Below are 27,796 nucleotides of genomic sequence, written 5' to 3'. Positions count from 1 at the left end.
GCACCGCAATGAAGAGTAGCCCCGGCTCAGCGCAACTGAAGAAAGCCTGTGTATAGCAATGAAGACTCAGCACAATCAGAAAATAATCACTTCAGTTCAGTCGCTCAGTCGTGTCCGACTCTTTGCAACCCCATGAACTGTAGCACGCGAGGCTTCACTGTCCATCACCAACTCCCAGAGCTTGCTCAAACTCACGTCCATTGAGTCAGTCATGCCATCCAACCATCTCATCCTCTGTCGTCCCCTTCTCCTCCCGACTTCAATTTTTCCAAGCATCAGGGTCTTTTCCAGTGACTCAGTTCTTTGCATCTGGTGACCAAAGTATTGGAGTTTCAGCTTCAGCATCAGTCCTTCCAATGAATATTCAGGACTGGTTTCCTTTAGGACTGACTGGTTTGCTCTCCTTGCAGTTCAAGGGACTCTCAAGAGTCTTCTTCAACACCACAGTTCAAAAACATAAATTCTTCGGCGCTCAGCTTTCTTTATAGTCCAACTCTCACATCCATACATGACTATTGGAAAAACCACAGCTTTGACTAGATGGACCTTTGTTGGCAAAGGAATGTCTCTGATTTTTTTTTTTTTAGTTCTACCACTTTATTGCTACCAACCCATCTCCCTCCACCCTGAGCACACATGCTCAGTCATGTAATCCCATGGACTTCAGCCCGCCAGACTCCTCTGTCCATGGACTTTTCCAGGCAAGAATACTGGAGTGGGTTGCCATTTCCTTCTCCAGTCTCTGCTTTTTAATATGCTGTCTGGGTTGGTCACAGCTTTTCTTTCAAGGAGCAAGCGTCTTTTAATTTCATGGCTGCAGTCACTATCTGCAGTGATTTTGGAGCCCAAGAATATAAAGTCTGTCACTGTCTCCATTGCTTTAAGTAATAATTATTTTTCACTTGGCTGCACCAGGTCTTAGTTACAGCATAGGGAAACTTTTAGCTGCAGCGTGCCAACTTTTAGTTGTGGAATGTGGGATCTGGTTCCCTGACTAGGGATCGAACCCAGACTCCCTGCATTTGGAGTGTGGAATCTTAGCCACTGGACCACCAGGGAAGTCCCCAGATACACTTCTTATATATAGTGCAATCAAGACTTAAATTCCTATTTGGACCATGGAAAAGGAGCTGCTTGGAGAGGCCCTGGAGGGGTCAGCTACAGTCTATGCCCAGGGAGCCATTCTTAGAGCCTCTGGGGCCCTGCACCCTCGCTGCTTCCCTGGGCTGGCAGCAAGGAACGTTTTGAGCAGCCCTGGTCCCCAGTGCTCCCATGGAGAAGTTCTGGGGTAATGTTTATTAAACACAGCATAACACGTGCCACAGTCAGCCCCTGCTGCGGTGGTAACAGGGATAGTGGAGGGAAAGAAGGGGCCTCCACTGACCTCAGGGGGAGTTTTCTGGTTACAGGACAGCAGGGCTCTGAGAAGCACTGGGCCAGCCCAGGTGAGTGTCTAACCACCTGTTATGAGTCAAGTCATGTCCCCGAAAAATTCACGTGTCAAAGTCCTAATCCCTGGGACCACAGAATACGACCTTGTTTTCATTCTTTTCAGAATGATTTCCTTCCAGGAATTCCCTGGCAGTCCAGTGGTTAAGACTCTGCACTCGCAATAGAGGGGGCCCAAGTTTGATCCCTCTCTTGCTATGGAGCACGAGCTCCAGGAACCAGTCATTGTGGGGCTTAGTTACCCAAGGACACGTGGTATCTTAGTTCACAGAGCAGGGATCAAATCCACGTCCCACGCACTGGCAGGCGGGTTCTTAACCCCCAGACCACCAGGGAAGTCCCGGGGCAGGCGTATTTTAAATGCTGATACATACCACGGAATTACTCCTGAAAGGTTACACAGCTGTGTATTCCTAGCAAGCATATTCCCAGACGGCTCTGGTGGTAAAGAACCTGCCTGCCAGCACAGGAGACGCTAGTTCGATCCCTGGCTAGGGAAAATCCCCTGGAGAAGGAAATGGCAACCCACTCATTTTCTTGACTGGAGAATCCCATGGACAGAGGAGCCTGGTGGGCTACAGTCCATGGGGTCACAAAGAGTCAGACATGACTGAACTTGGCACCGAGTGTGATTTATATCACCCATCTTCTTACATCCTTCCCGATAATGGATGTTATCTTTTTCTTAATTTATTTGAAAGGCAAGGAAAACTCATCTCATTTTCATCTGAATGTCTTTCATCATTAGAGAGGCTGAACATCATTTCACGTTTACTAGCCTTCTGGATTGCTTTTACTATACAAACACACAACTCACATCACTTGATCAACTTTCTTGTCATGTTTTTCTTACTGTTTTATAAGAACTCTTTATATATTACAAATATTATTGCTTAAACTTATAACAACTATTTTTTATCAGTCTGTCATTCGTTTAGCGTCTTTTCCTCTGTACAGAAGTTTTTAACTGGGCCAAGTCTGTTGATCTTTTTCTTCTTTGGCAACACCACACGGCTTGCAGGATCTCCGTTCCCTGACTAGGGAGCTCTCTGTTAATGGTTTCTCTTACAGCTTCAGGGTTTTCTGTCAAGTGCAAAAAAGCCCCTCCTGCTCTCAAGTTCTGCAGTCAGCAGTTCCAGCCATGAACAATTCTTATTTTTAGACACCCACTGTTCCACCAGCTCTTATTTTTAGACATCCACTGTTCCACCAGCTGCTGGCCTCTCAGTGCCCCACATGGCTCTCTGGCCCCAAGGCAGAGCGTGGCCTCTCTGAGTCCCAGGGCTGGCCTGGACCAGGGGGCTCCTGGGTGCCCAGCCAAGGCCTTAAGCTCTTTTTCAGCTCTGCCGCCACCCGGGGTGCTGCAGCTTGGATGGCATCCTGGATGCTCGGTAGGTCCCACTGGGTCCTCAGGAGGGCGTCATCCAGGGTGAAGAAGCCATCTCGTGTCCGCCGCACCTGGGTACAGACAGCGGTGCTCTTCAGCTCCAGGCCGATTTCATGCACCAGCCTTCGCAGCTGCTTTTGCGTCTCATGCATGCACTGCACCTCTGTCAGGGACACACAGCAAAGGTGGTGGTCAGGAGCACAGCCTCTGGTGTCACTGATGTAGATCCACACCCTGGGAGCCCTCCTGGCTGTGTAATAACCTTAGCCAGACCCCTTCCTCCTCTAAGCGTAGCCCAGGGCTGGCCCTGAAAGTCTCTTAAGACAGGCAGAGTCCCAGGCCCCATCCAGACTTGCTGAATCAGAATCTGCCTTTTCAGAGGAACCCCCAGATTGGGACTTTCCTCGTGGTCCAGTGGTTAGGACACCATGCTTCCACTGCAGGGGGCATGGATTTGATCCCAGGTCAGTGAACTAAGTAAGATCTGGCAAGCAACATGGTGAAGCCAAAAAAAAAAGGTGGTTGCGAGGAATCATTTCTATAACACACTTAGCATTGGGAGAGTCTTGGTCAGCACTCAAGAAAGGAGCCCTTGTTAACACAATAAATAAGGAAAGAAGTGATGATGGAGCGGGTGCTGAGCTGGGTGGGATCAGGGCGGAGTGGAAAGTGGTGTCTGATGCCCCACAATGACCTGAGACACTGGGTGGCTCTGGAGAGAAGCCACTACACATAACCTCTGTTTGTTAAGGTCTGGCTTCAAAGGGGCACTTGGCAGGAGACATCTATCTGCTCTGTGAGCCGTGTGATCAGCCAAGTCTAGCCTGAGGCTGGAAGGAAGCAGGCCCCTGCTGTCTTGACCAGTTGAGATCAGTGCTCACACATGCTGGCCTCCGCAAGGGTCTCCCACAGTGACTACATGAACTCAGGAGCCCCATGGCGCTGCTCCAACTTCCTGGAGCAACTTACCTAAGAGGAATTCCGGAGGTGCAAACTGGAGGCATCGGATGCCGGTGATCAGCATCGGGGACTTGTTCATGGGCCGGATCACGCCGCTCACGGCCATCTCATAGGCCTCCTGGGTCTGTAGGTCGAGGTTTGAGTACCTGGGGATCAGAAGGGGCCAGAGCAGGCAGCTGACTGCCTAGCCCAGCCCTGCCCCACTCATGCCTTTCCTGAAGCTCTTCATTCGCTTCCCACCTTCTCAGCCCCTCTAGCCACCTTTGCAGCAGCCTCTTCCTGTCCCCTCCAATCCTGAACCGCAGGCTCTGCCCCTCCTCAGTCACACCTGCACTGACTACTTCCGCCTGACTCTGTGCTGAGACGCTGTGGTCCCCTGGCTGTCTTTTCTGTTAGCTCATATGTTCCCTAGGAGGCCAGCCAGGGTCTCTTGTTCCCCTTGGTCTCTCAAGGGGCTGGCCCATGCCCTGGTACAAGGAAACATTTCTGCACGCCCTGAAGGGAGTGGGTGCTTGTGTCTGGTTTTGGGCTCAGAAAGGAAAGATCCATGGACTCTGCCCCAGGGCAGGCAGACTACAAGAGCCCTATGTTTAACTTCTTACCCTTCGGGCACTTCCTCCCCCCAATGCTCCCTGCCCCCCAGCACTTCCTAAAGGAAATCAACCCTGAGTATTCATTGGGAGGACTGATGCTGAAGCTGAAGCTTCCATACTTTGGCCACCTGACGCCAAGAGTCAACTCACTGGAAAAGACTCTGATGCTGGGAAAGACTGAAAGCAGAAGGGGGCAACAGAGGATGAGACGGTTGGATGGCATCACTGACTCAATGGACATGAGTTTGAGCAAACTCTGGGAGATGGTGAAGGACAGCCTGGTGTGCTGTCATCCATGAGGTCATAAAGAGCTGGACATGACTTAGCCACTGAACAACCACCCAGTGCTTCCTTGAGGTCCCGCTTGCAGGGAGGTGTGGGCCAGGCCTCTCTTACGTCACCAGAGCCTTCTGATGGGAACCCTGGATCACAGCCAGGATGCGGTTCAACTTCTCTCTGGTCACGTGGTCTGGAAAAGCCAGGGAATGGTCAGCACACAGGTGCCCACTGAGGCAGCAAACTAGAAATTTCCTTCCCACAAACCAGCCCCGTCCTTGGACCCGAGAGGGGGTCCCACAGCATCCTTAGGTCCCAGGGTTCCCACGTAGAGGGGTTGAAAGTCCTTTGAGAATCTTATGAAAGCTCTGGACCACTCTTCTCAGAAACATACACATGAATTCAACATCTGGAGGACAAATTCAAGGGATTCACAGGCTCCAGGTTAAGAACGCTTTGTTCCTGGGACTTCCCTGATTGGTCTAGTCATTAAGACTCTGCTCTTCCAATGCAGGGGGCATGGATTTGGTCCCTGGTCAGGGAGCTAAGACCCCGCATGCCACGTGGCTTGGCAAAAAACAAAACCCACACCCCGTCACCCCCAAAAAAACCATCCAACCAAAAAGAAAAAAAAAAATCCCGCTTTCTTCTGGAAATGAGACTCAAGGTATGATATGACTTGCCTGCCCTTCTAAGCCAGTCCCCCTGAGCCCCAGTCCGAGGTTTTTCATGCCAGGGATCCCTGGAGGGAGGGTGCCACCTGTCCAAATGCAGAAGTGGGATGGCAAGAAGTGGGAGTGGCTCTGCATACTGGTCCCATCAAGGGATTCTGGGGCAGGAAGCAGCAAAGCCTGGGGATGCTCAAACCTGCAGGGAGGCCAAACCTGTGGGCCAACTGGGACAGACGCCAACTTCTGATTCCACTGGCCAGAGCTCTGGGAGCAGGTGTAGGGACTAAAGGTTGGCCAGCTGGGAAGGGCGTGGGCCTCTTATCCCTTCTGTCTGGTTTCATTCATGCTGTTGTCTTATCTGGAAGCCAGCAGCTTCCTCCTCCTGGCTCCTGACATTCTCTACCTGCTTCTCTTTCCCAGCACTTAGTTTTCCTGGATGTCTACAATAGTTTTAATGACTTAAGAATCGTCTTCCAGAAATTCAGACCAACACCAACAAACACCTTCCCTCCTCCAAATTCCAGTTTCTGCTCTCCCTAAAGTGTCAACCTGGTAGCTATCTTTGGAACATTTTTGTTGGTAGTTGACACACACCTACAAGTGCAAATATGTAGCATTGCTTTGCCGTGTTTTTATTCTTCTCCGGAAGACTTAGCGGTGTGTCTGCTCTCCTTGCTAGACTGTGAGATCACTGAGACTGGTGACCCCACCTGATTCACCATATGTGCCCCCCACAATGGCAGGCGCATGTTGGTGCTCAGAAACATGTCAAACAAGCAATGCGACAGATTCTACAGGACAGTTTAGAACATGGGGAGAGTAAGAAGTGAAGAACAAGCCACCCATCCATCTACCCATCTATCCATCCATCCATCCACCACCCATCCATCAATCCATCCACCACCCATCCATCCATCACCCATCCATCAATCCATCCACTACCCATCCATGGATCCATCCAGTGCTTCCCACATCCCAGGTCCAGTGCTGTGTGGGACCACAGGAGCGAACTATACCATCCCTGCTCTCATGGGTGACATGCTAGTGGGAGAAACATTGAAACCACCAATTGTCAGCTGATGACTTCTCTGACAGTACACCTGGTCCAAGCCTGGGGGCTGGAGAAGCTTCCCTGGGGAGGTGAGAAAGCCTGGGGAGGACAGGGCATTCTCGGGAGACAGTCACGTGTCCCCGCCCCCGGGAGGCAGCCCTCCCTGGTGTGTCTGAGAGTGTTTGAGGGACCCTCATGGCCCACGTCGGGGTGAAGGGCGGGCACACCCACTCCTCCTGCCCCCCGGGACTCCCTTGGGCTCTCACCGTATGTCGTCTTCTCCACCAGCCGCCCGTCCTCACAGAAGTCGTCTGTGGCTTTGCCCAGGACGCCGCGCACGGTGTAATTCTGGAGGACGGGGAGGGAAGGTATGGTCTAAGCCCTGCACCGAGGAAGGAGGTGTGTCCAGCAGCTCAGACCCCCGGGGTGCTAGATGGAGGCTGGGGGTGGGGGACGCTCAGGGAGCTCAGGCGCTCGGCCCCTGCCCGGCTGCCCCTAGGGAGGGCACCGGGCTTTCCTGTGACAGCAAGCAGCATCAGCAGCCTGCACAGGGCGCCCAGAGCCACCCTGCGACCACCCCGGCCTCCACGCCTCTCCACTTCCATCCAACCCGCACTGGAGCCTCCCGGGCCCCTCCCAGCAAACTGTCGGCTTCTCTTTTCCCTACAAATATGATCTGTGCAGCTACCTGCCTCTGCCTCAGATAAGAGTAACAACAATGACAGCGAGGATGACAACAGTGACACCGACCAAGCATCCACCACGTGCTAGCGGCTGTGCTGAGCCCGTTACATACTGCCACTAATTTCATCTTCACAGTAAGCCTACGGAGGAGGTGCTATCTTCACTCCCATTTCAAAGATGAGGAAATGGACACACACAGATGTTAAGTAATCGGGCCTAGGACACAGAGATGGCTACAAGAGTGCTACAAGCTGGAGTCTTAAAGTGAAGCCACTTGGCTCCATGGTCTCTGCTCTTAACCATAAACACCCTGGGTCTCCTAACGTGGCATCTCTGCACACGCTCATGAAGCCAGGCCACACGGCCAGCAGGGATGCAAGCTCCTGAGGCCCAGATGGTGGTATCCACTTCTCAGCACTGCAGAGAGTGCAGTGGTGTCAAGATCAGGCTCTGCGGTCAGAGAGACCCAGGTTCAAATCCCAGCTCTGCCTCCTTAAAGGCCATGTGAGGGAATTCCGTGGCAGTCCAATGGGTAGGACTCTGCGCTTTCACTGCTGGGGCCAAGGGTTCAATCCCTGGTTGCAGAACTAAGATCCTGCAAGCCCAGGGGTGTGGCCAAAAAAATTTAAGAAATAAAGGCTGTGTGAGCCAGAGCAAGTGCCATCTCCTCTTTGGGGCCTCATTCTTTCATCGGTAAAATGGGTTAACAGTAGATCCCATCTCACCAGGATGCTGTAAGGCATCCACAAGGGAGTCCACACATGGCGCTGGGCAAAGAGCAGTCAGCATGGGACAACGCCAGCTGTCACGATGATGCTGTTGTTACAGTTTCCCCTAGCACAGACCCGCCCCTCCCTAAAATGCCATCTGATGTCCTAGGTATTCCTCCTGGAATCCTCTCCGCTTCAGAATCCTACCAGTGACCCCCAGGGAAAGGGCGGAGGGATAAGCAGGCGGTCCCCAGCCCCGGTACCTTGGTGAGGTGAGCGTTGTACATGTCAGTGAGGAGCCCGCGTCCGTGTCCCACGCCGAGCACTGAAAGGTACCCCAGCCTGATCTTACACCCAGCTCCCCCTTCCGGTTCCCCTGGGCTCTCCAACTCCCACCCGCTCTAGCAGAACACTCCCACTGCTGATGGATGTGGCAGCCAGGGGGCAAGGAGAGCATCTTCTACTGGAAGCAAGGAAGCCCCTGGGCACGTGTATGAAAAGGCAGATTTCCGGGTCCCAGTCACATATCCTGACTATGACTCAAAGTGGGGGTGGGGGTGGGGGTGGGGGGCTAGGATCCTTAGCAAGCTCCCTGGGGATCCTGACACTCAAAAGTAACAGACCACCAGCCCAGTCACACAGACCTACACTCCCATCTGGGGATGGCTCTCAGCACGTCCTTTAACCTCCTGGGGTCTCAGGCGCCACATCAGAAAAATGGGGATAAAATTACTGCCTGATCCCTGTGGGTGTTGCGATGACCAAGGCAATGAGCGGGAAGGAAGCGGTCGGCACAAAGGACAGGCCCAATAAACGGGGGCACTGTGGCCACTCCCTGCCTTTCCTGGGGTCTGTTTTCTCTCTGGCTGAAGGAAAGAATGACCCTCCATTCACTCCTGGAGAGGGTATACCGGGAGGGGCGCATGAGATCACGTCCGCCCGCCTGTGTCCCAGGAAGTAGGACAAGCTGCTGTGACTATTGTGCATAGAGGACGTGGCCACCGCCTGACCCGGGGGACACAGATGGCTCATGACTCAGGGCTTTGTGTGCCCAGCGACATCTAGAGCTCTGCCAGCGGGACCAGGGTCAGGCGCTTGGCTACCCCACATAAGCAAGAGGCTTTTCCTCTCTGGTCCAGGGACTATCACTCGATACATGACCCAAGACAAATCATCTGTGCTCCTCGAGGCTTACTTTTCTTCCTAAAATCATACAGGATCTACCAAACAACGTTGCTATGGTGAATACATGTGTACAAAGGGTTTCAAACCACATGTCACAGGCAGGAGTCACTTGATAAGGGTGGGCGATCAGGACATCCCTCTTTCCACCAGTCATCTTCCTAGAGATCAGACTTGGGAGGGATCAGGGGAGGAAGGCAGGAGTAGGAAGTGGCAGTCAGGTGAGAAGTGGGCTGGGCTCCCCAGAGCTCCCCAGGCCTCTGTCACTGCACCCCAGGCTCACCACACCACCTACCAAGCACCCCAGATGCCTGGGAATCCAGTCGGTGTCCCACGCCAACCTTCAGGCTGGTGAATGCAAGTCCACGAACTGGAAAGAAACAAATGAGGTCTTTATGCTTGATGAACCCAGCCTCCAGGATGGCTTTGGGCTGCATGGCAATCTCATTCCTAGAATGTTGCCTCATGGAGCCCAAAGCAGCATCAAGCTGGACTTTCAGGTTTCCCACCAAGGAACCTGGGGTCCCAAACCATTTCTTCAGTTTCCAGGGTCCAGAGAAAAGGCAACCCAAGAGGCCTATTAAGTCTGCCTGTCACCATTCCCTCAATGAAAGGTTTTGAGTGCACTGGGCAGAACACTGGAAATCAAGATTGGGGGGTTCCCTGTCCAGTTCCTGTGGAAGGTGGGTTCTGGACAGTCTCCCAGTGAGAAAATGGAGGCTGTGAGCTCCTGGGTGTGTGTATTCACAGAGCCCAGAACTCACTGACTGCTCAGGAAATAATCCATTTCCCCAAAGAATGAATGACTCATCAAACTGATACACATTAAGTATGTACAGGTTTTTGTAAATCAATTATACCTCAAGAAAGAGGTTTAAAAAAAAAAAACAAAGAATGAATGCAGGAATGAGCTAGCAGCTTTTACATTTCTGAAGATCAAGAGGAACCTAGGGTAACAGTATGGGGTAGTTAAGAGCCTACTGAATCCAGGCTACATGATTTAACATTAGCCAACACTGAACTTCCATCTTCTCATTTGTGAAATGGTACTAGGACCCACTTCACAGGATTCAGTGAGATGGTACTTGGGAAAAGCTTAACACAGTACCTAGTACAGAGTAGGCCCTCAACACATCATACTTGCTATTGCTGTTGTTACACTGTAGACTCACTGAATATTTCTGTCCAAGGAGTTTTGGAAATGGTGGAAAATTCTTAAAGATATGGGAATACTAGACCACCTTACCAGCCTCCTGAGAAATCTGTATGCAGGTCAAGAAGCAACAGTTCAACTGGACATGGAACAACAGAGTGGTTCCAAATTGGGAAAGGAATACATTAAGGCTGTATCTTGTCACCCTGCTTATTTAACTTATATGCAGAGTACATCATGTGAAATGCCAGGCTGGATGAATCACAAGCTGGAATCAAGACTGCCAGGAGAAATATCAATAACCTCAGATATGCAGATGACACCACCCTCATGGCAGAAAGCAGAGAAGAACTAAAGAGCCTCTTGATGAAAGTGAAAGAGGTGAGTGAAAAAGTTGGCTTAAAACTCAACATTCAGAACACTAAGATCATGACATCCAGTCCCATCACTTCATGGCAAATAGATGGGGAAACAATGGAAAAAGTGAGAGACTTTTATTTTCTTGGGCTCCAAAATCACTGCAGATGGTGACTGCAGCCATGAAATTAAAATATGCTTGCTCCTTGGAAGAAAAGCTATGACCAACCTAGACAGAATATTAAAAAGCTGAGACATCACTTTGCGGACAAAGACCCGTCTAGTCAAAGCAATGGTTTTTCCAGTAGTCATGTATGGATGGGAGAGTTGGACTTTAAAGAAAGCTGAGTGCCAAAGATTGATGCTTTTGAACTGTGGTGTTGCAGAAGACTCTTGAGAGTCCTTTGGACTGCAAGGAGATCAAACCAGTCAATCCTAAAGGAAATCAACCCTGAATATTCATTAGAAGGACTGATGCTGAAGCTGAAACTTCAATACTTTGGCTATCTGATGCGAAGGACTGACTCACTGAAAAAGACCCTGATGCTGGGTAAGATTAAAGGCAGGAGAAGGGGATGACAGAGGATGAGATGGTTGGATGGCATCACTGACTGGATGGACATGAGTTTGAGCAAGCTCTGGGAGTTGGTGATGGACAGGGAAGCCTGACCTGCTGCAGTCCATGGGGTCGCAAAGAGTTGGACACGACTGAGCAACTGAACTGAATACTGTAGACTCACTGAATATTTCTGTCCAAGAGGTTTTAGAGGTTCCTGGCCTCTAAGCTCCTTAGCCTTCCCATAGCCTCCCAAACATATATTTTAATTATATCTAATGATGGGGGCTCATTATCAAAACTAGTTTCACTGTTGGTTAGCTTCGTCACCTATAAAATGTCACTCTTCACAGATGTAGACAACAGATTTGTGGTTGTCAAAGGGGAAGGGAAGTAGGGGAAGGATGAATTGGGAGTTTGGGATTAGCAGATGCAAACTATTTTATATAGAATGGGCTTCCTAGGGGGCACAGTGGGAAAGAATCCACCTGCTAATGCAGGAGACACAAGAGATTCACGTTTGATCCCTGGGCCCGGAAGACTCCCTGGAGGAGGAAACGGCAGTCCAGTCCAGTACTCTCGCCTGGAAAATTCCATGGACAGAGAAGCCTGGCTACAGTCCACAGGGTTGCAAAGAGTCGGACACAACTGAGTGACTGAGCACACACACACACACACACACATATGTAGAAAGGATAAACAACCAGGTCCTACTGTATAGCACAGGAAACTATATTCAATATCCTGTGATAAACCATAATGTTAAAGAATGTGAAATAGAATGTATACATATATACATACATACATATATATATATATATATAACTGAATTATATATATATATATATATATATATAACTGAATCACTTTGCTGTACAGCAGAAATTAACACAATATTGTATCAATTATACCTCAATAAAATAAAAAAAAAATTTTTAAGTCACTCTTTCACAGGAGCTCCAAATTCTGTCCTTAGGACTTCTACCTGAGGGTCTCAATTTTTACCTGGAATCCCAGAATAATAAAGGGGTCAGCAAACTACAGTCCACAGGTCAAATCCTTAAGTTTTGCTTTTTTATGGCTCGCAAGTTAAAATGATTCTTATGTTACAAAGTGGTTTTAAAAAAATGAAAAGAATATTATTTCATGATATATGATAAATACATGAAATTCAAATGTCAGTATCCACAAGTAAGGGGCTTCCAAAGTCAGTTCAGTTCAGTCGCTCAGTCGTGTCTGACTCTTTGCAACCCCATGGACTGCAGCATGCCAAGCCTCCCTGTCCATCGCCAACTCCTGGAGTTTACTCAAACTCAAGTCCATTCAGTCGGTGATGCCTGGTTTCCCTGGTGGCTCAATGCAGGAGATGTGGGTTCAATCTCCTTGAGAAGGAAATGGCAACACATTCCAGGATTCTTGCCTGGGAAATCCTGGCAGGCTTCAATCCACAAGGTCCCAAAAGAATCAAACACAACTTAGAGAACACAACTTAGTGACTAAACAACAACAAATCCACAGGTAAAGTGTCACTTGAACACAGCCAGGCTCATTACACACTGTCTACAGCTGCTTCTGCACTACAATGACAGAAAATTGCAAAGCCTAAAATATTGACTATCTGGCCCTTTCCAGGAAATTCTGCCAATCTCTGGTCAAACACTTCATTGCCACTATGGTCCTACATTGGTCTGGGACAGAAGGAGTCTGGCTGGGACACACGGACTTTGGGCAGAGATTTCCCGGGGAAGTGACACCCAGCCCCTTTCCTTAATGCGCATTACCCAGGGGATGGTCGATGAGTGAGGGCACACGGGTGGCTGTGAGGGTCAGCTCCTTCTCTTCGCTGCCTTCCACGGGGCCCAACAGGAAGCGAACACGCTGTTGAGGGGCAGGAGGCTTCCCAGCATTTAGACCTGAATACACGTAAAGAACATCTCATCAATTCTGTTGTAGAAGACAGCTTGAAAGCCCACGGTGCAGAGAAGAGCAGAAGTTAAGAAACAGACTTGGGTTCAAATCTTGACTTTACCACTTATTAATTACTTATGACCACGGGCAGTACTGAATCTGTTTACCCATTTGAACACGGGAGAAAGCGAGGTACTGTGAACCGAACAGTTAGGAAATCGCTCTGCCCAGACGACTGGGTCACACGATCTTATTTTGCAACAAGGATCAGAAGCTGAGATGGACTCCTGGGGAACGGGAGCGGGATCCTAGGTCTGGCTCGAGGCACGCACCTTTCAGAAGCTGCAGCTCCACAGTATCCCGTAGATGCTTCCATTTTAGCCCCGGGGGCTTGTAGACGGCGAAGAGTCCCTGCAGCCGAGCCAGGCCTGCTGACCCCATGCCTGAAGCCCGCGCTGCCTCAGTTCGCTGAACAGCGGAACTCGGGCGGAAGTGCTGTATGGTCCCGCCCCCAAAAATTGTACTACCAATGGGCGCCGCCATGTTTCACGGCCGGAAGAGGTTCGCTTCTTATTGTCCTCGGAGGGAAAACATGCTACGGAGAGGGACGTAGGGTCCGGTGCTGAACCCCAAACCTGGCGAGGCTTACTTGGAGACCTCTCTTGGGGGTGAGGTGAAATGAGGAGGATTTTATATCCGTGGGTGTAGGTTACAAAGGGGTTGCCTAGGTTTTCTCATGCTTAGCGAGAGACTTTTCCTGTCCGTGCTATTTTTCCCGCCCAAAAGGCCCTCCCCGCTCAGCGCAGTAGGGCTCGAGTCCATTTGACTTCTCCGGCACGCCGTCTCCCGAGAAGTTTGGGGGGGCGGAGTCGGCCTTGCCCCGCTCATCCCCCCAGGACGTCCGACGGTGCCCGCTGCCATGGCGACGCTGCTGCGCGGGCTTCTGCGCCCGCTCTGCGCCTTCCAAGGCAATCCCGGCTCTTCTACAGGCAAGCGGCGGGGGCGCGGGAAGGAGAGCCGGGGACGTGACTCGCTCCGCTCCTTTGACCGCGCGGCTGTTTTCTTGCCCCGCAGGTGTTCCCCTCAGAGCCGTGAGCCATGGCGCCGGCCTGCTCTACCCCGAACATATCCCCACCTCCCCGCTGCAGAAGTTGCTGCTGGCCGCCGGCTCTGCCGGGATGGCGCTCTACGATCCCTATCGCCACGGTAAGTCAGCCCGCCCCGCCGGCGCTTTACTGGGGCAACTAGGGATCCCGAGTGATGCTGAAGCTCCAATGCTTTGGCCGCCTGATGCGAAGAGCCGACTCATTGGAAAAGACCCCGATGCTGGGAAAGATTGAGGGCAGGAGGATAAGCGGGTCACAGAGGATGAGATGGTTGGATGGCATCACCGACTCAATGGACATGAGTTTGAGCAAACTGCAGAAGATAGTGAAGGACAGAGAAGCCTGGCCTGCTGCAGTTCATGGAGTCGCAAGGAGTCGAACAGGACTGAGCGACTGAACAACAACCACGGGGGTCCGGGGCCCGATGTGCCCTTGCCTTTAAAGCCTGGCAGGTCCCGGCCATTGTCAAAGCCTCCCGTTTGCTTGGTTAACTGTAGATTAGAGTAGACCAGGATACCCAAACCTGGCTGCAAGTCATAATCATCCGAAACATTCATAAAAATGTAGATACCAGGGTCCCACCCTAAATTTACACAATTGGAACCTGCCAGGAGTGGGTAGCGGAGAAGGCAATGGCACCCTACTCCAGGACTCTTGCCTGGAAAATCCCATGGATGGAGGAGCCTGGTGGGCTGCAGTCCATGGGGTCGCTAAGGGTCGGACACTACTGAGCGGCTTCACTTTCACTTTTCACTTTCATGCATTGGAGAAGGAAATGGTAACCCACTCCAGTGTTCTCCCCTGGAGAATCCCAGGGAAGGGGGAGCCTGATGGGCTGCCCTTTATGGGATCACACAGAGTCAGACACATTAAAGCAACTTAACAGCAGCAGCAGGAGTGAGTAGGGGAGAATGGAAGGGAAGTGGGATCTGAGCTTCTGCCTTTTTAAACTGCTTCCTGGGAGATTCTGTTACCCAGACACACTGAGAACCTCTGGACTAGATAATTTACGAGCGCTCATCAAATGATAGCATCCTGTTAGCATTTGGGATCGTGCATGGCTCATAATAAACGTTCAGTAAATGTTTGCTGGATGTTTTAATAGGACACTTTGGGATCCTGCAGTGTTTTTCTCATCCCCTCTAGGATTCTTAGGCCTGAAAGCACTATCCTTCTTTCCGGTAAAAATGATAATGCTGACTGCTCACTGAACCCTTATTTTACTTGCTCACTGTGCTAAGTGTTTTATATGCCTAACCTTGACTTTTAACATTGACCCTAAAAGAAAGGTATTACCTGCACTTCACATATTAGGACACTGAAGATTAGAAACGTGAAGCAGTTTGCACACAGTCACCTACATAGTGATCCACATGGGGCTCGAACCCAGCGCTGTCTGATGCCCGTCTGCCCATCCACAGAGACGCGACATTCTGTCCTGATGATGGATGTGAAAGTGATTTATTAACTCTTTGGAACATTGTGCTAGCCAGGGCCACCTCACCCCATTAGACTGATGACAATAGTAACTATAGCCGTGATAAGCTTTGTTATGTGCCAGGTGATTCACTGTTTAACCTAAATCTTTATAACTAAGAGCTAGATACTCTGTTTTACCATGTATGAAATTAAGGTTTAGACCAAGTCAGATAATTTACCTAAGATCATAGCCTCCATTTGTCCCCATTTTTTTTTCCTTTCAGACATGGTTGCAGTTCTGGGAGAGACCACAGGCCACCGTACCCTGAAGGTCCTCAGGGACCAGATGAAGAGGGATCCAGAGGGTGCCCAGATCCTGCAGTAGGTCCCAGCTCTGCCTGGAGGATTGAGGGCATTCTTTGGGGTTTCTGATTTCTCTGGAATCACATGGTATTCCTCTAAGAAACTTTTCTTGATACCATGGCTGTGGATGGTGGCACAGGCTGGGCACTGCGCAACTCCATAGGTATCATTCACATAGACAACTCTGATGACCTCTGGCCAGTGCAGTACGGTGGCCTCAGCCCAGTTCCAACAACAGGGCTCTTGTGCCTCCCATAACATAGGCTGCCTGTAACTCCCACCCCTGCAGTGCCCTGTGTGACTACCCAGATCACATCTGAGGTCTATTTACCTAAGGCACGAACCACAGCCTTAGCCTGTGGTAGTCTCTTCAGTCCCTGCCACCGGCCTGGCCAGTAGTAGGGGCTCCATTAGGACTTGACCCCGTTGCTGCCCTCTGCCCCTTCACCTCTCACACCCTTGATCTAGCTGGACCTTCCACCTGCCTTTGCTGGTGCCTTCCCAGTATCTGAGTCCTGCCTTCTGCTTCACAGGGAGCGTCCCCGGATCTCACTGTCCACCCTTGACATGGACAAGCTCCGGGGTCTTCCTGAGGGCTCCTTTGGCTGCGCGTATCTCCGTTTCCTGGATGTGAATGTGAGTCTCCAGCTTCTGTGTGTTTGGCGGTCACCAGGGAGGGCAGATGAATGGCACATGAGTAATGTCCTGAGGAAGGAGGGGCCTGCGCCTCCACCATAGGCAGGACTGCCTTGCAGTCTCTCGTGCCAAGGCATTGTCATTTTCTGTGGTGCAGGCATGTGGGCCAGGAGCATCGCTCCAGGCATTACACTGCCCTGCATTTACTCACCTCTACTGTGTGCCACATGGCAGGTTCACACGTGATCTCACTGAATTCCCCCCAACAACTCTGCCAAGATGAGGAAACTAAGGCTCAGAGAGGTTAAGCAACTTGTTGATTTCACAGGCCTGTATTATTGGAGGCAATATTCAAATCAGGATTATGCTCTTAGCTATCACATTGTGTCCCCTGTTGTAGAGACAGTGTACCCCTTGGGTGTGACAAGTTGTGACACTCTCTAACCCCAGCGAGAGAGGACAGGGACTAGGTGGGCAAGACCCCCAACTGCCGAGGAACTCATTCATTTCTTCAGAATCAGTCATGCGCCATCCACTGATCCAAGCGTGGGGATATAGTGGCAACTTAGACAGACAAGGTCTTGCCCTCATGGAACTAATATTCTAGTGGGGAAACGGGTAGACCGTAAAGTAGTAAAAGAAGAAAGCTTTTATGTGAAAATTCAGGCAAAATATTTATTTAGTACTTAAAACATACCAGATGGGACTTTTCCCGTGGTCCAGTGGTTAAGAATCTGCCTTTCAGTGCAGGGGCGCAGGTTCAGTCCCCGGTGAGGGAACTAAGGTCCCGCATGCCTCACAGTGCAGCCAGAAGAAGAAAAATCACACCAGTGTCCTCAGCTGGGATACGCTGAATCAAACTAGGAAAGCGCCTGTCCTTGCGGGGCTTCTGTCCTCGAGGGTGGTGCTGTGAGGACAACGGTCTACGCAGTACAGGGCAAGGGTGGGGTCGGGGTGGCCAGTGGCCACTTCCAACAGGGTGGTCATGGGAGGCCCTGCCGAAACACTGTGTACCTCAGACTGGGACTCGAACCCAGCCAAAACCCACGGTCTTGAAGCTCAGATTCTTGATGTCTCATCACAGACAGTTGAGAGATAAAGTGATAAGTAAGAAGTGAGTTTATTCAGAGAGAAACACACTTCACAGACAGAGTGTGAGCCACCGCAGAAGGCGAGAGTGGTGGCCTCGAAATGTGGCAGCGTTCGTTTTTTTATGGGCTGGGTAATTTCATAGGCGAATGAGTGGGAGGATTATTCCAACTATTTTGGGCAAGGGGTGGAGATTTCCAGGAGGCTAAGGAGGAGTCACTTCTGAGGAAAGCTGGGGAAGAGCATTCTGAGCAGAGGAACTGGCAAGTGCGAGGCTATGTGTGTTTAGGAAAAGGAAAAATGATCCATGTGGCCAGTATAGCTTCAGGGGAATAAGTTGTGGGGAGGCCGCCAGTGGGCTGGGAGGTCGGCCTAGCTCAGCCAGGCCCCTGCACGCCACAGGAAGTGTCACCCCGAAACTGGGTTACCCCCAAAGCCACTCTTGGTGGGTGTTGAGCCTAAAGATACAACCAAACCAAAGATCAGGAGAAGGAAGGATTTATTACTTGAAGTGTGTATGGAGAACACCAGGGATCTTTCCCAAAGCATTGTCTGTTAACAGCAGAATTGGGGAAACTTTAAGCTGACGGTATATTCATATTCATGAAGGGGCTTGTTGTTCAGAATTCCGTAGACAGAGAATCCTGGAAGGCTACAGTCCAGTTCAGTTCAGCCACTCAGTTGTGTCCGACTCTTTGCAACTCTGTGGACTGCGACACGCCAGGCTTCCCTGTTGATCACCATCTCCCAGAGCTTGCTGAAACTCATTTCATTCAAGTTGGTGATGTCATCCAACCATCTTGTCCTCTGTCATCCCTTTCTCCTCCTGCCTTCAATCTTTCCCAGCAACAGGGTCTTTTCCAATGAGTCAGCTCTTGGCATCGGGTGGCCAAAGTATTGGAGCTTCAGCTTCAGCATCAGTCCTTCCAGTGAATATTCAGGACTGATTTCTTTGGGGATTGACCAGTTTGATCTCCTTGCAGTCCAAGGGACTCTCAAGAGTCTTCTCCAACACCACAGTTCAAGATCATCAATTCTTCTGCGCTCAGCTTTCTTTATGGTTCAGCTCTCACATGCATACATGATCACTGGAAAAACCATAGCTTTGACTAGACGGGCCTTTGTTGGCAAAGTAACGTCTCTGCTTTTAAATAATACTGTCTAGATTTATCATAGCTTTTCTTCCAAGGAGCAAGCATCTTTTAATTTCATGGCTGCAGTCACCATCTGCAGTGATTTTGAAGCCGAAGAAAATAAGTCTCTCACTTTTTCCATTGTTTACCCATCTATTTGCCTTGAGGTGATGGGACCAGGTGCCATGATCTTACTTTTCTAAATGTTGAGTTTCAAGCCAGCTTTTTCACTCTCCTTTCACTTTCATCAAGAGGCTCTTTAGTTCCTCTTTGCTTTCTGCCATAAGGGTGGTGTCATCTGCATATCTGATGCTATTGATATTTCTCCTGGCAATCTTGATTCCAGCTTCCGCTTCATCCAGGCTGGCATTTCACATGATGAATTCTGCATATACTCTTGCAAACTTCGGGACTTGGCGACGGACAGGGAAGCCTGGCATGCTGTAGTCCATGGTGTTGCTGAGTCGAACATGAATGAGCAACTGAACTCTGCATATAAGTTAAATAAGCAGGGTGACAATATACAGCCTTGACATACTCCTTTCCCAATTTTGTTGTTCCATGTCCAGTTCTAACTGTTGTTTCTTGACCTGCATACATGTTTCTCCGGAGGCAGGTAAGGTGATCTGGTATTCCCATCTCTTGAAGAATTTTCATTTGTTCTGCTCTACACAGTCAAAGGCTTTAGCATAGTCAGTGAAGCAGAAGTAGATGTTTTTCTGGAACTCTCTTGCTTTTTCTATGATCTAACCGATGTTAGCAATTTGACCTCTGTTTCCTCTGCCTTTTCTAAATCCAGCTTGAACATCTGGAAGTTGTCAGTTCACATACTGAACTGACTGAAGCCTAGCTTGGAGAATTCTGAGCATTACTTTGCTAGCGTGTGAAATGAGTGCAATTGTGCGGTAGTTTGTACATCCTTTGGCATTGCCTTTCTTTGGGGTTGGAATGAAAACTGACCTTTTCTAGTCCTGTGGCCACTGCTGAGTTTTCCAAATTTGCTGGCATATTGAGTGCAGCACTTTCCCAGCATCATCTTTTAGGATTTGAAATAGCTCAGCTGGAATTCCATCACCTCCACTAGCTTTGTTCATAGTGATGCTTCTTAAGGCCCACTTGACTTTGCATTCTAGGATGCCTGGCTCTAGGTGAGTGATCATACCATGGTAGTTATCTGGGTCATTAAGATTTTTTTGTGTAGTTCTTCTGTGTATTCTTGCCACCTCTTCTTGATATCATCTACTTCTTTTAGTTCCATATGGTTTCTGTCCTGTATTATGCCCATCTTTGCATGAAATGTTCCCTTGGTATCTCTGATTTTCTTGACGAGATCTCTAGTTTTTCTCATTGTATTATTTTCCTCTATTCCTTTGCATTGTTCACTTAGGAAGGATTTCTTATCTCCTTGCTGTTCTCTGGAACTCTGCATTCAGATGGGTATATCTTTCCTTTTCCCGTTTGCCTTTCGAGTCTCTTTTTTTCTCAGCTGTTTGTAAGCCCTCCTCAGATAACTATTTTGCCTTTTTGCATTTCTTTTCCTTAGGGATGGTTTTGATCACTGCCCCCTGTACTATGTCACGAACCTGCGTCCATAGTTCTTCAGGCACTCTATCAGATCTTGAGCAGAGAATTCAGCATAGAATTGGAGCAAAGGTCGACAGGGTCCAAGTCTTAGTTGATTGATGTCAGGAGAGTCAGGTCAACATCATCATTTCTTAACTAGTCTGGGATCTTAGCATATAGATACCACTCTCCACCTGGATGGGGGCCTTAGTTCCTATAGAAAAGTGTAAAGATACATATCAGATTGTTAATGTATATTCTTTGAGGAGGAGCTAGGACTCTTATATTTGAACTATTATTTCTTGATGGCTCAGACGGTAAGGAGTCTTCCTGCAGTGCTGAAGACCTAGATTCGATCCCTGGGTTGGGAAGATCCCCTGGAGAAGGAAATGGCAACCCACTCCAGTGTTCTTGCCTGGAGAATCCCATGGACAGAGGAGCCTGGCGGGCTGCAGTCCACGGGGTCACAAAGGGTCAGACATGACTGAGCAACTAACACTTTCACCTCTCTTTCATTGTTTCTTAACTGCTTTTCCTCAGTTCCTGCATCCCTTTATTCCTTTAAGATCATTAATTACTGAGACATGTTGGAGGGCAAGCACTGTGTCCAGGCTTAGATCACAAGTTGACTTAGGCTTTATAATGGCTTCTCTAATCTCAAGAATGTCATGCCTGGTTCTCTTTCTCCATGGGCCCCTCCCCTATCTGCTTAGAGACAAAGTCTGTGTTTTGTAATAGAAGCAATAGGAAGCCATTGAGGTTTCGAACCAGATAGTAACATGTTCTGCTTTATAAAAGGACCTTAGGCTATAGCGGAGCAGTCTCTGCTCCTACCCTTCCCTGCCCCCCCAGCACACACACATCCCGTTAGAGCACCTCTGTCAAGTTGCCATCCTGCCATCCTGCTATCCTGCCATCCTGCCAGCTGCAGGAGCCAACCAGCCTGGAGGAGGTGAAAGAGTGAGCCAAGGCTGCTCTTGAGCAGGGTTTCTCAGCCTTGCCACTGTTGACTTTTGGGGCTGGAGAGTTCTCTGTTGTAGGGCAGCGCTGTGCATTGTAGGAAACATCCCTGGCTTCTACATACTAGATTCCAGTAGCACTTGCCCCAGTAAGTTGTGACAACCTTAAATGTCTCCAGACACTGCAGCTATCCTCAGGTAGACGGTTGAGAACATCTGCTTTAGATTATTGTCCTTGAGAAAATAATCATCTTCCTATCCTCTCCTGTACTGCTCCCTATTGCCCGTGCCCCATCTTATACCATCACCCAGAAATTTCACCAAGATGCAAGTTTATTTCATCAATGGGAAGTTGGCTCCAGGTACCACCCAGAAAAGGATATTCTCCTTCTGAAGTCCCCCAGAGCCTTTTGTCCTATTGTTGTAGACAGGACGGGACTGCCAAGGCCTCCCTGGGCACCTTGCTTAGCCACAGCCTTAAATAACAGCCCTGGAGATTGTGACACTTCTAGAGTATAGAAACCCGGCAGCCCACAAAACATAAGGGAACACCTTTGTCCCATTGGAGGTTTAGCTCAAAGGTCAAGGTGAGGCCACCTCCCCTGAGACTGACTGCTAGCCTTTCTTTCCATCTTTAAAGCCCTGGGCAAATCACTTGACCTCTGAGCCTCAGACTCTTTATCTGAGGTTAGGAAACCTCATGTTTATCTTCCAAGGCACTTATATGGCTGATTAATAATGGATGTTAAGGCTTTGGAATCCAGCAGGCTGTGTTCGGAATCCTGACTCAGCCACTTGATTAGCTGTGTGATCTCTGACAAAGTTACTTTATCTCTCCTTTTTTTCTTATCTGTATCTGAGGCTGATAGCAATATCTACCCCCAGGTGTTCTCAGGACATGGCATGACAATATGTATGGAGGACTTCATACAGTGCTGGCACATAGTAGGTGTCGGCCTTCACTGACCACCTTCAGCTTCACTCGGCAGATAGAACTCTATAGAAGAAATTAGAACCAGGGACCCAATGAAGTCACAAACACAGACCATGGCACTGGGCTAGCAGCCCCCAAAATAAAGGCACCAAATCCCTTGACCTCTGGACAGGCTGAGCTCATGCTCTGAAACTAGGAAGACCTACTCCGCATGGTGCCGCTGAGAACTCAGAGAGGCAGTGGGCGGGTGTAGAAGGACAGTTGCCATCTCTGCTGGTGGGCAGGTAAGGAAGGACAGTTGCTATCCCTGCCTGGGTTCAGAAAGTGCCTGGGGCTGGCCTTTTACTCCTGCATTTACAAGAAGTTGATTCCCAGGCCTTGGAGACAGAACAGAGAGCCCGGTCTTGGGCTGATGACAGGCTACTGCAGCACTGTTCACGGCGATAGCAGGCTTACCATGAAGGGAATTTAGAATCTGCTGCTATCAGATAAACAAAAACAAAACAGAAACAGGTAGTATTACTTTTAATAACATATCTTGTTTTCATGTGCTAAAATACCATTTCAGTATGTAATCGATACTATAAAATTATTGAGATTTCACATTATTCTTGTCATGCCAAGTCTTGGAACTCCAGTGTGTATTTCGCACATACAGCACAATCTCAGTTGGCACTTGTTTCATTTCAAGGCTTGGTGGCTGCCACAATTGGCTTCTGTACCCAACAGTGCTGGTGTGAACAAGAGACATTGACGATCACGTGCACCAGACATCACGATACAGTCATGTCAGATGCCACAAAAAAGTACCGGGTGCTATAAAAGACCATAACGTGGACCTGATCTGTCCGAAGGTCAGGGGTAACCTCCTGCAGAAGGAACACTTAAGCCAGCATGTAAGGGACAGGTAGGAATTGTCAAAGGGAAAGAGCACCCTAGGCTGGGAGCAGCTCCTCTGAAGAAGGGGGGGCCTTGGGTGCATCTTTTCTTCCCCCCCTCATTTTATTTCCAATGGTGGTTCAAAAAAAAGAAAACCATAAGATTTATATCTTAGTCATCTCTAAATGGGCAGTTCAGTAGTGTGTTAAATATAGTCACATTGTTGTGGAACCAATCACCGGAGCTCTTTCATCTTGTAAAAACTGAAACTCAGTATTAGTAAACACCTCTGTTTCCCCCTCCCCGCCAGGGGTTTCCGAGATTCCAGCAGGGGGTGTACATCCTGTGTGAGTTGGGTAGGCCACGGGGGCGCCCCCTATATTCCCTGCCTGCAGACTCCCCTGTCAGCAGCAGGTGCGGACAGACCTAAAGTCCTGAGACAGTTCTGGTGCGGTGTGAATTTGGTGGCATGGTTGAGAGTCGAGGGGAGGCTGGGAAATTGGACCCCGGGAACCACGAGGAAGGGTTCTAGGGAGGGCTTGTGGTTGTCAGGGGGCTTCCCCAGTGGCTCAGACAGTAAAGAATCTGCCTGCAATGCAGGTGACCCAGGTTCAATTCCTAGGTCTGAAAAATTCCCCTGGAGAAGGAAATGGCAAGTACTCTTGGCCTGGAAAATCCCATGGATGGAGAATCCTGGCAGGCTACAGGCCATGGGGTCGCAGAGTCGGACACGACTGATTTCACTTTCATGATCCTCAGAGGGTCTCCCCAGACACCCGCGCACCCACCCGCTTCGTGGACGACGAGGAGCTGGCATACGTGATCCAGCGGTACCGGGAGATCCACGACATGCTCCACACCCTGCTGGGCATGCCCACCAACATCCTGGGTGAGTGCTGGCCAGCCAGCAGCCCCTGGATGCTTCCAGAGTGGGGGTGGGGTGGAGCATACCCCGTGAGGGGCCTGGCCGGGGCCGGGCCCTCCATTCAGCCTGTCTCCCGATCTATCTGCAGGGCCAGGTCAGGGCACACCTGTTTCAGCCACTCACCAGTTAGCTGACCCAGTGCCTCATTTTTCGCTTTCCCCGAACATCGTGGTGTATCTGGGCCACACATCCCCATCCTCCACCCCCAGTGCCACTGACGTGGCAGCGTCCGGACACCTGGGCTCCCCACGCTCTGAAATGCTCAGTGGTTCCCGGGGGCCTGGACTTCTCAGCCCAGCTTTTGGAGTCCCCCACCCTGACCCCAAGCTTCCTTTCCAGCCCTTACCTCCTTCTGCTCTTTCTTGGACCCTCTTCCCCCACCCCAAGCCAAGTGCCCCAAGGCCCAGCACAGGCCAGGACTGGGCATTGCCGACCCCTGGTAGAGATCGGAGTGGAGCAGACGCCTCGCCGTGTCCTGCCCTGAGCATCACTGGCCTCTCCTCCCCCGGCCCGTCCTCACTTCTCACCCACTTCCTCACCCTACCTGCCAGGAGAGATCGTGGTGAAATGGTTTGAGGCTGTCCAGACCGGCCTGCCCATGTGCATCCTGAGTGCACTCTTCGGACCGATCCAACTCAGCGCCCAGTAAGTTCTCAAGGGCTGAGGGGTCAGGGAAAGGTTCAGGGCTCCAGGAAATGGGAAGAGCCCACAGCCTTTCTGAGCAGCCCCAGTGGATCTCAGGAAGCCAGGATGGGAAGGCTGGGGCAGAGCGTGAACCTGGCCTAGCTCAGGGGCTCCGGGATGAGGTGTGAAGCTTGGACGCTTCATAAGACTTGAGGGTTTCATGGGCCAGGCCCCAGTATTGAGTGAGAACAGTTGGGTCAGGAAACCTGGGGCTGGTGGAGTGGGGGTGCGGGTCCCTGGGGATGCAGTCTGGCATTAGTTTCTGGAGGTGGGGCGAGCCCTCGATTAAAACTGGGCTTTGGTGTGTCCAAAATGTGTGGCTTTGAGCATAGGGCTTTTACCTCACTGAGCTTTTGTTTCCTCATCTGAAGTGGGGCTGGGAACTGCCTCCTCTTGGGTCTGTGTGTGGATTAACTGAGGACACACACCTTGGCTCCAGGCAGGTGGCGTGCCCGGCGCTTAGGACCCCGGGTCCTCTGTCTTCTCTCTCCTCTGCGGCCCCACAGGAGCCTGCGATTGCTGATCTCGGAGCTGATCCCATGGGCAGTTGAGAATGGCCGCAGAGCCCCATGTGTCCTCAACGTGTACTACGAGCGGCGCTGGGAACAGCCCCTGCAGGCCCTGCGGCAGGAGCTGGGCATCACGGAGCCACCCCTGCGTGTGGAGGGCCTGGTGTAGACCCTGAGCGCCTGAGGCCCCACCCCACCCCGCCCCACCCCGCCTCTTCTGCCGGGAGTGGAGCCCGCCTCTGCCAGCACCTGGGTTCCTCCTGTGTGAACTCTGACCCTTGGACGTCACTCATTATAATTTATCATAACTGCCGCAGAGGCTTCGAAGGCCACCCTGGGAGGGAGCAGCCAGTGGAGCTCCTAGGGGAGCCAGGAGCGAACCCCGTGTGCTCAGGGATTGCTCAGGTCCACAACGCATATGCCCGAGCCCTCCCTGCCTGCCAGTGTTCTCTGGGTGCCAGGCTGGGGGGTCTTCACAGGGGGAAGGGCTGCCCTTGATTCCCAAGGCCTGACGAAGGGGGAGGCAGAGGGGCAGGCGGGTCTCTGCTGTCTGAATAAAGACTCCCATCAGGTCCCGAGTCTGCTTCTCCTGTCTCTGCCCAGTGCTGCCCATGACCCTGGCAGGCTTGGACCATCAAGCACTGAGGTCAGACACTCCCCGCAGCCAGAGCTTCTGCTGCTTTTCCCTGCTGCTCTGGGATTCAAATTCCCCACTCCTCCTCCGCCTTCTAGCAGAGGGACTTAGGGCAAATCTCTTCCACTCTGTGGACCTGTTGCATCATCAGTAGAAGGGATTAAAGTGGCCCCCACCTCCCAGGGTTGCTCTGGGGGTTCGTGAGGCGATGCCCAGAGAAGGGGCCCAAGTAGGAGCTGTTCTATTCTTGCTGTGTTCTCAGTGGGAGGAGGCGACTGTGAGGCTGCAGGCTCCCTTTGGAGTAGCAGCCAGGCATTTTCCTCGAGTCAGAGCCAAGAATTGTGGACAGGCAGGGTGAAGAGCGTTGTCAGAAGGGTGGGCGGCCTTGTCTTGGGATTTACAGCTAGAAAGACTCCCAAGGTGGCAGAGCCTTTAGAAGTTTTGGAGGCTAGCTCCTCATTGTGTGGGCAGGGTGATGGAAGGCCCAGACGTAAGCAAGGAGGTGTCTGGAGAAAGAACACAGGCCAAACAGCCTGGCTGGTTGTGCCGCAGCCTCCCTGTGGATAATAAGGGCTGCAGTTTATGGCTGTACCCCAGGTGCATTACCACATCAACACCTCCAACAGTGCAAGGACAGAGGTGGTACCATCACCTGTATTTCATCGAGGCAGTAGGAGTGGAGATAGGGCTGGAATCAGGGACTGTCCGAAGACCTGGCTGGCACAGCCACCCCGGCGCCTCAGCCTTCCTCACACCCACCATGTACCCAGTCCAGCACTCCCAGTGGCAGAGGGAGAGTGGGAGGCTGGAGGCCTATGTTGAAACCATGGCCTTTTCAAGAGGGAAGCCTCGTCCTAAGCACTTTGAATTTCTGCAGGACGAGGAGCAGGTCGGGGTGAGCTCCCTGTACTTCATTCATCCTCGCAGTACAGGCCACCTTTCCAGACCTGCCAGCTGCTTCCCCGGACCCCGAGCACCTCCACCCTGAGGTCTGGAAAAGTTGACAGTTGTGGGGGAAGGTCAGACCCTCAGGTGGTCTTCTCTGCCCAGCTGGCAAGCTCACCTGCTCCAGCCGCTCTGTGCCTGATGACCCTGGGCCTTTATGACCCTCAAGAGATGGGCCCCGGGCGTCAGGATGAGCTGGCGAGGGGGCCTGGTCTCCAGCTCATGGTGGGAAAAATATGACAGTGGCAATAGCTACCACTTACTGAGCACTTAGCGCAGCCTCGGAGGCCCAGAATCTTCCCTCCGTGTGAATAAACCATGGTGGCCTTCTTCCTACCTTTGAGAACACCACGTCCTAGGTCCTAACGTGGTCAGCTCCTTGTCATTCACACTTGTACTCAAACATCACCTCCAAGGGTACTTCCCAGACCACCCTGTCTGAAGCCGTCTCATCAGGGGTTTTCTTTATAGTGCTCACCACACCCTGGGATGACCGAGTTTGTTAGGAGCTGGGTGCTCCCGGAGGGCAGTGACCTTTCCCTTCACTGTTGGGAACCACTGCCTGGCTGGCAGTCGGGGCTTGCTGCTTCGTGGTTGAAGTAATGGTGCTGAGCACCCCGCCAGCAAGATCTCATTCAGTCCCCACAACAACTGCATTTTGCAGTGAGGGTCTCAGGTCTGGAGAGCACCCTAGGGTCACACACAACAGACTTTCCATGATTATGGGTGTTTTATTTTTCTGGGAGATTTGAAGATTTTCTGGTGAGTGGTTTATTTGTATGTTTCTATTAGTAACCAATGTGAAAAATGTTCTCAGTTGCCTATAATGTAAATAATGGAATATTTACAGTTGCCTATAATGTAAAATAATGGAAACTTCTTAGAAATATAATCAGTGTTATCTTTTTGAGCAGCAGTTTGGCAGTAACTATCAAAATTTTGAGTGTGTAAAGCTTTTGAAATGATATAGCTTGCCAATGGGATTTTACCTCTTCTTGTTGTTCAGTCGCTAAGTTGTGTCCAACACTTTGGGACTCCATGGACTGCAGCACGCCAGGCTTCCCTGTCCTTCACTGTCTCC

At 50.7% G+C, this 27,796-nt stretch overlaps 2 protein-coding genes across 4 annotated transcripts; one reads left to right on the top strand and one right to left on the bottom strand.

Moving 5' to 3' along the window:
• Positions 1-2,123: 2,123 nt before the first annotated feature.
• Positions 2,124-13,608, bottom strand: TRUB2 (TruB pseudouridine synthase family member 2). Of its 2 annotated transcripts, XM_065928345.1 has the most exons (9): positions 13,270-13,608; positions 12,811-12,942; positions 9,259-9,333; positions 8,045-8,106; positions 6,654-6,735; positions 6,403-6,486; positions 4,786-4,858; positions 3,806-3,942; positions 2,124-2,999 (listed from the first exon to the last, which is right to left on the bottom strand). In XM_065928345.1, exons 1-9 carry the CDS (start codon positions 13,478-13,480, stop codon positions 2,674-2,676), a joined length of 1,182 nt encoding a protein of 393 aa, XP_065784417.1. In that variant the 5' UTR covers positions 13,481-13,608; the 3' UTR covers positions 2,124-2,673. The 2 variants fall into 2 exon arrangements, with proteins under 2 accessions (XP_065784417.1, XP_065784418.1); XM_065928346.1 differs by lacking the exon at positions 6,403-6,486.
• Positions 13,546-26,104, top strand: COQ4 (coenzyme Q4). Of its 2 annotated transcripts, XM_065928348.1 has the most exons (8): positions 13,546-13,605; positions 13,724-13,926; positions 14,012-14,143; positions 15,747-15,843; positions 16,359-16,461; positions 23,778-23,907; positions 24,495-24,588; positions 25,134-26,104. In XM_065928348.1, exons 2-8 carry the CDS (start codon positions 13,857-13,859, stop codon positions 25,303-25,305), a joined length of 798 nt encoding a protein of 265 aa, XP_065784420.1. In that variant the 5' UTR covers positions 13,546-13,605; positions 13,724-13,856; the 3' UTR covers positions 25,306-26,104. The 2 variants fall into 2 exon arrangements, with proteins under 2 accessions (XP_065784420.1, XP_065784419.1); XM_065928347.1 differs by lacking the exon at positions 13,546-13,605 and having other exon boundaries at positions 13,706-13,926.
• The last annotated feature ends 1,692 nt before the right edge of the window (positions 26,105-27,796 follow it).

Source organism: Muntiacus reevesi, chromosome 3, assembly GCF_963930625.1.
Source record: "Muntiacus reevesi chromosome 3, mMunRee1.1, whole genome shotgun sequence".
NCBI lineage: Eukaryota > Metazoa > Chordata > Mammalia > Artiodactyla > Cervidae > Muntiacus > Muntiacus reevesi.
This window is presented reverse-complemented; position numbering and strand designations above follow the sequence as displayed.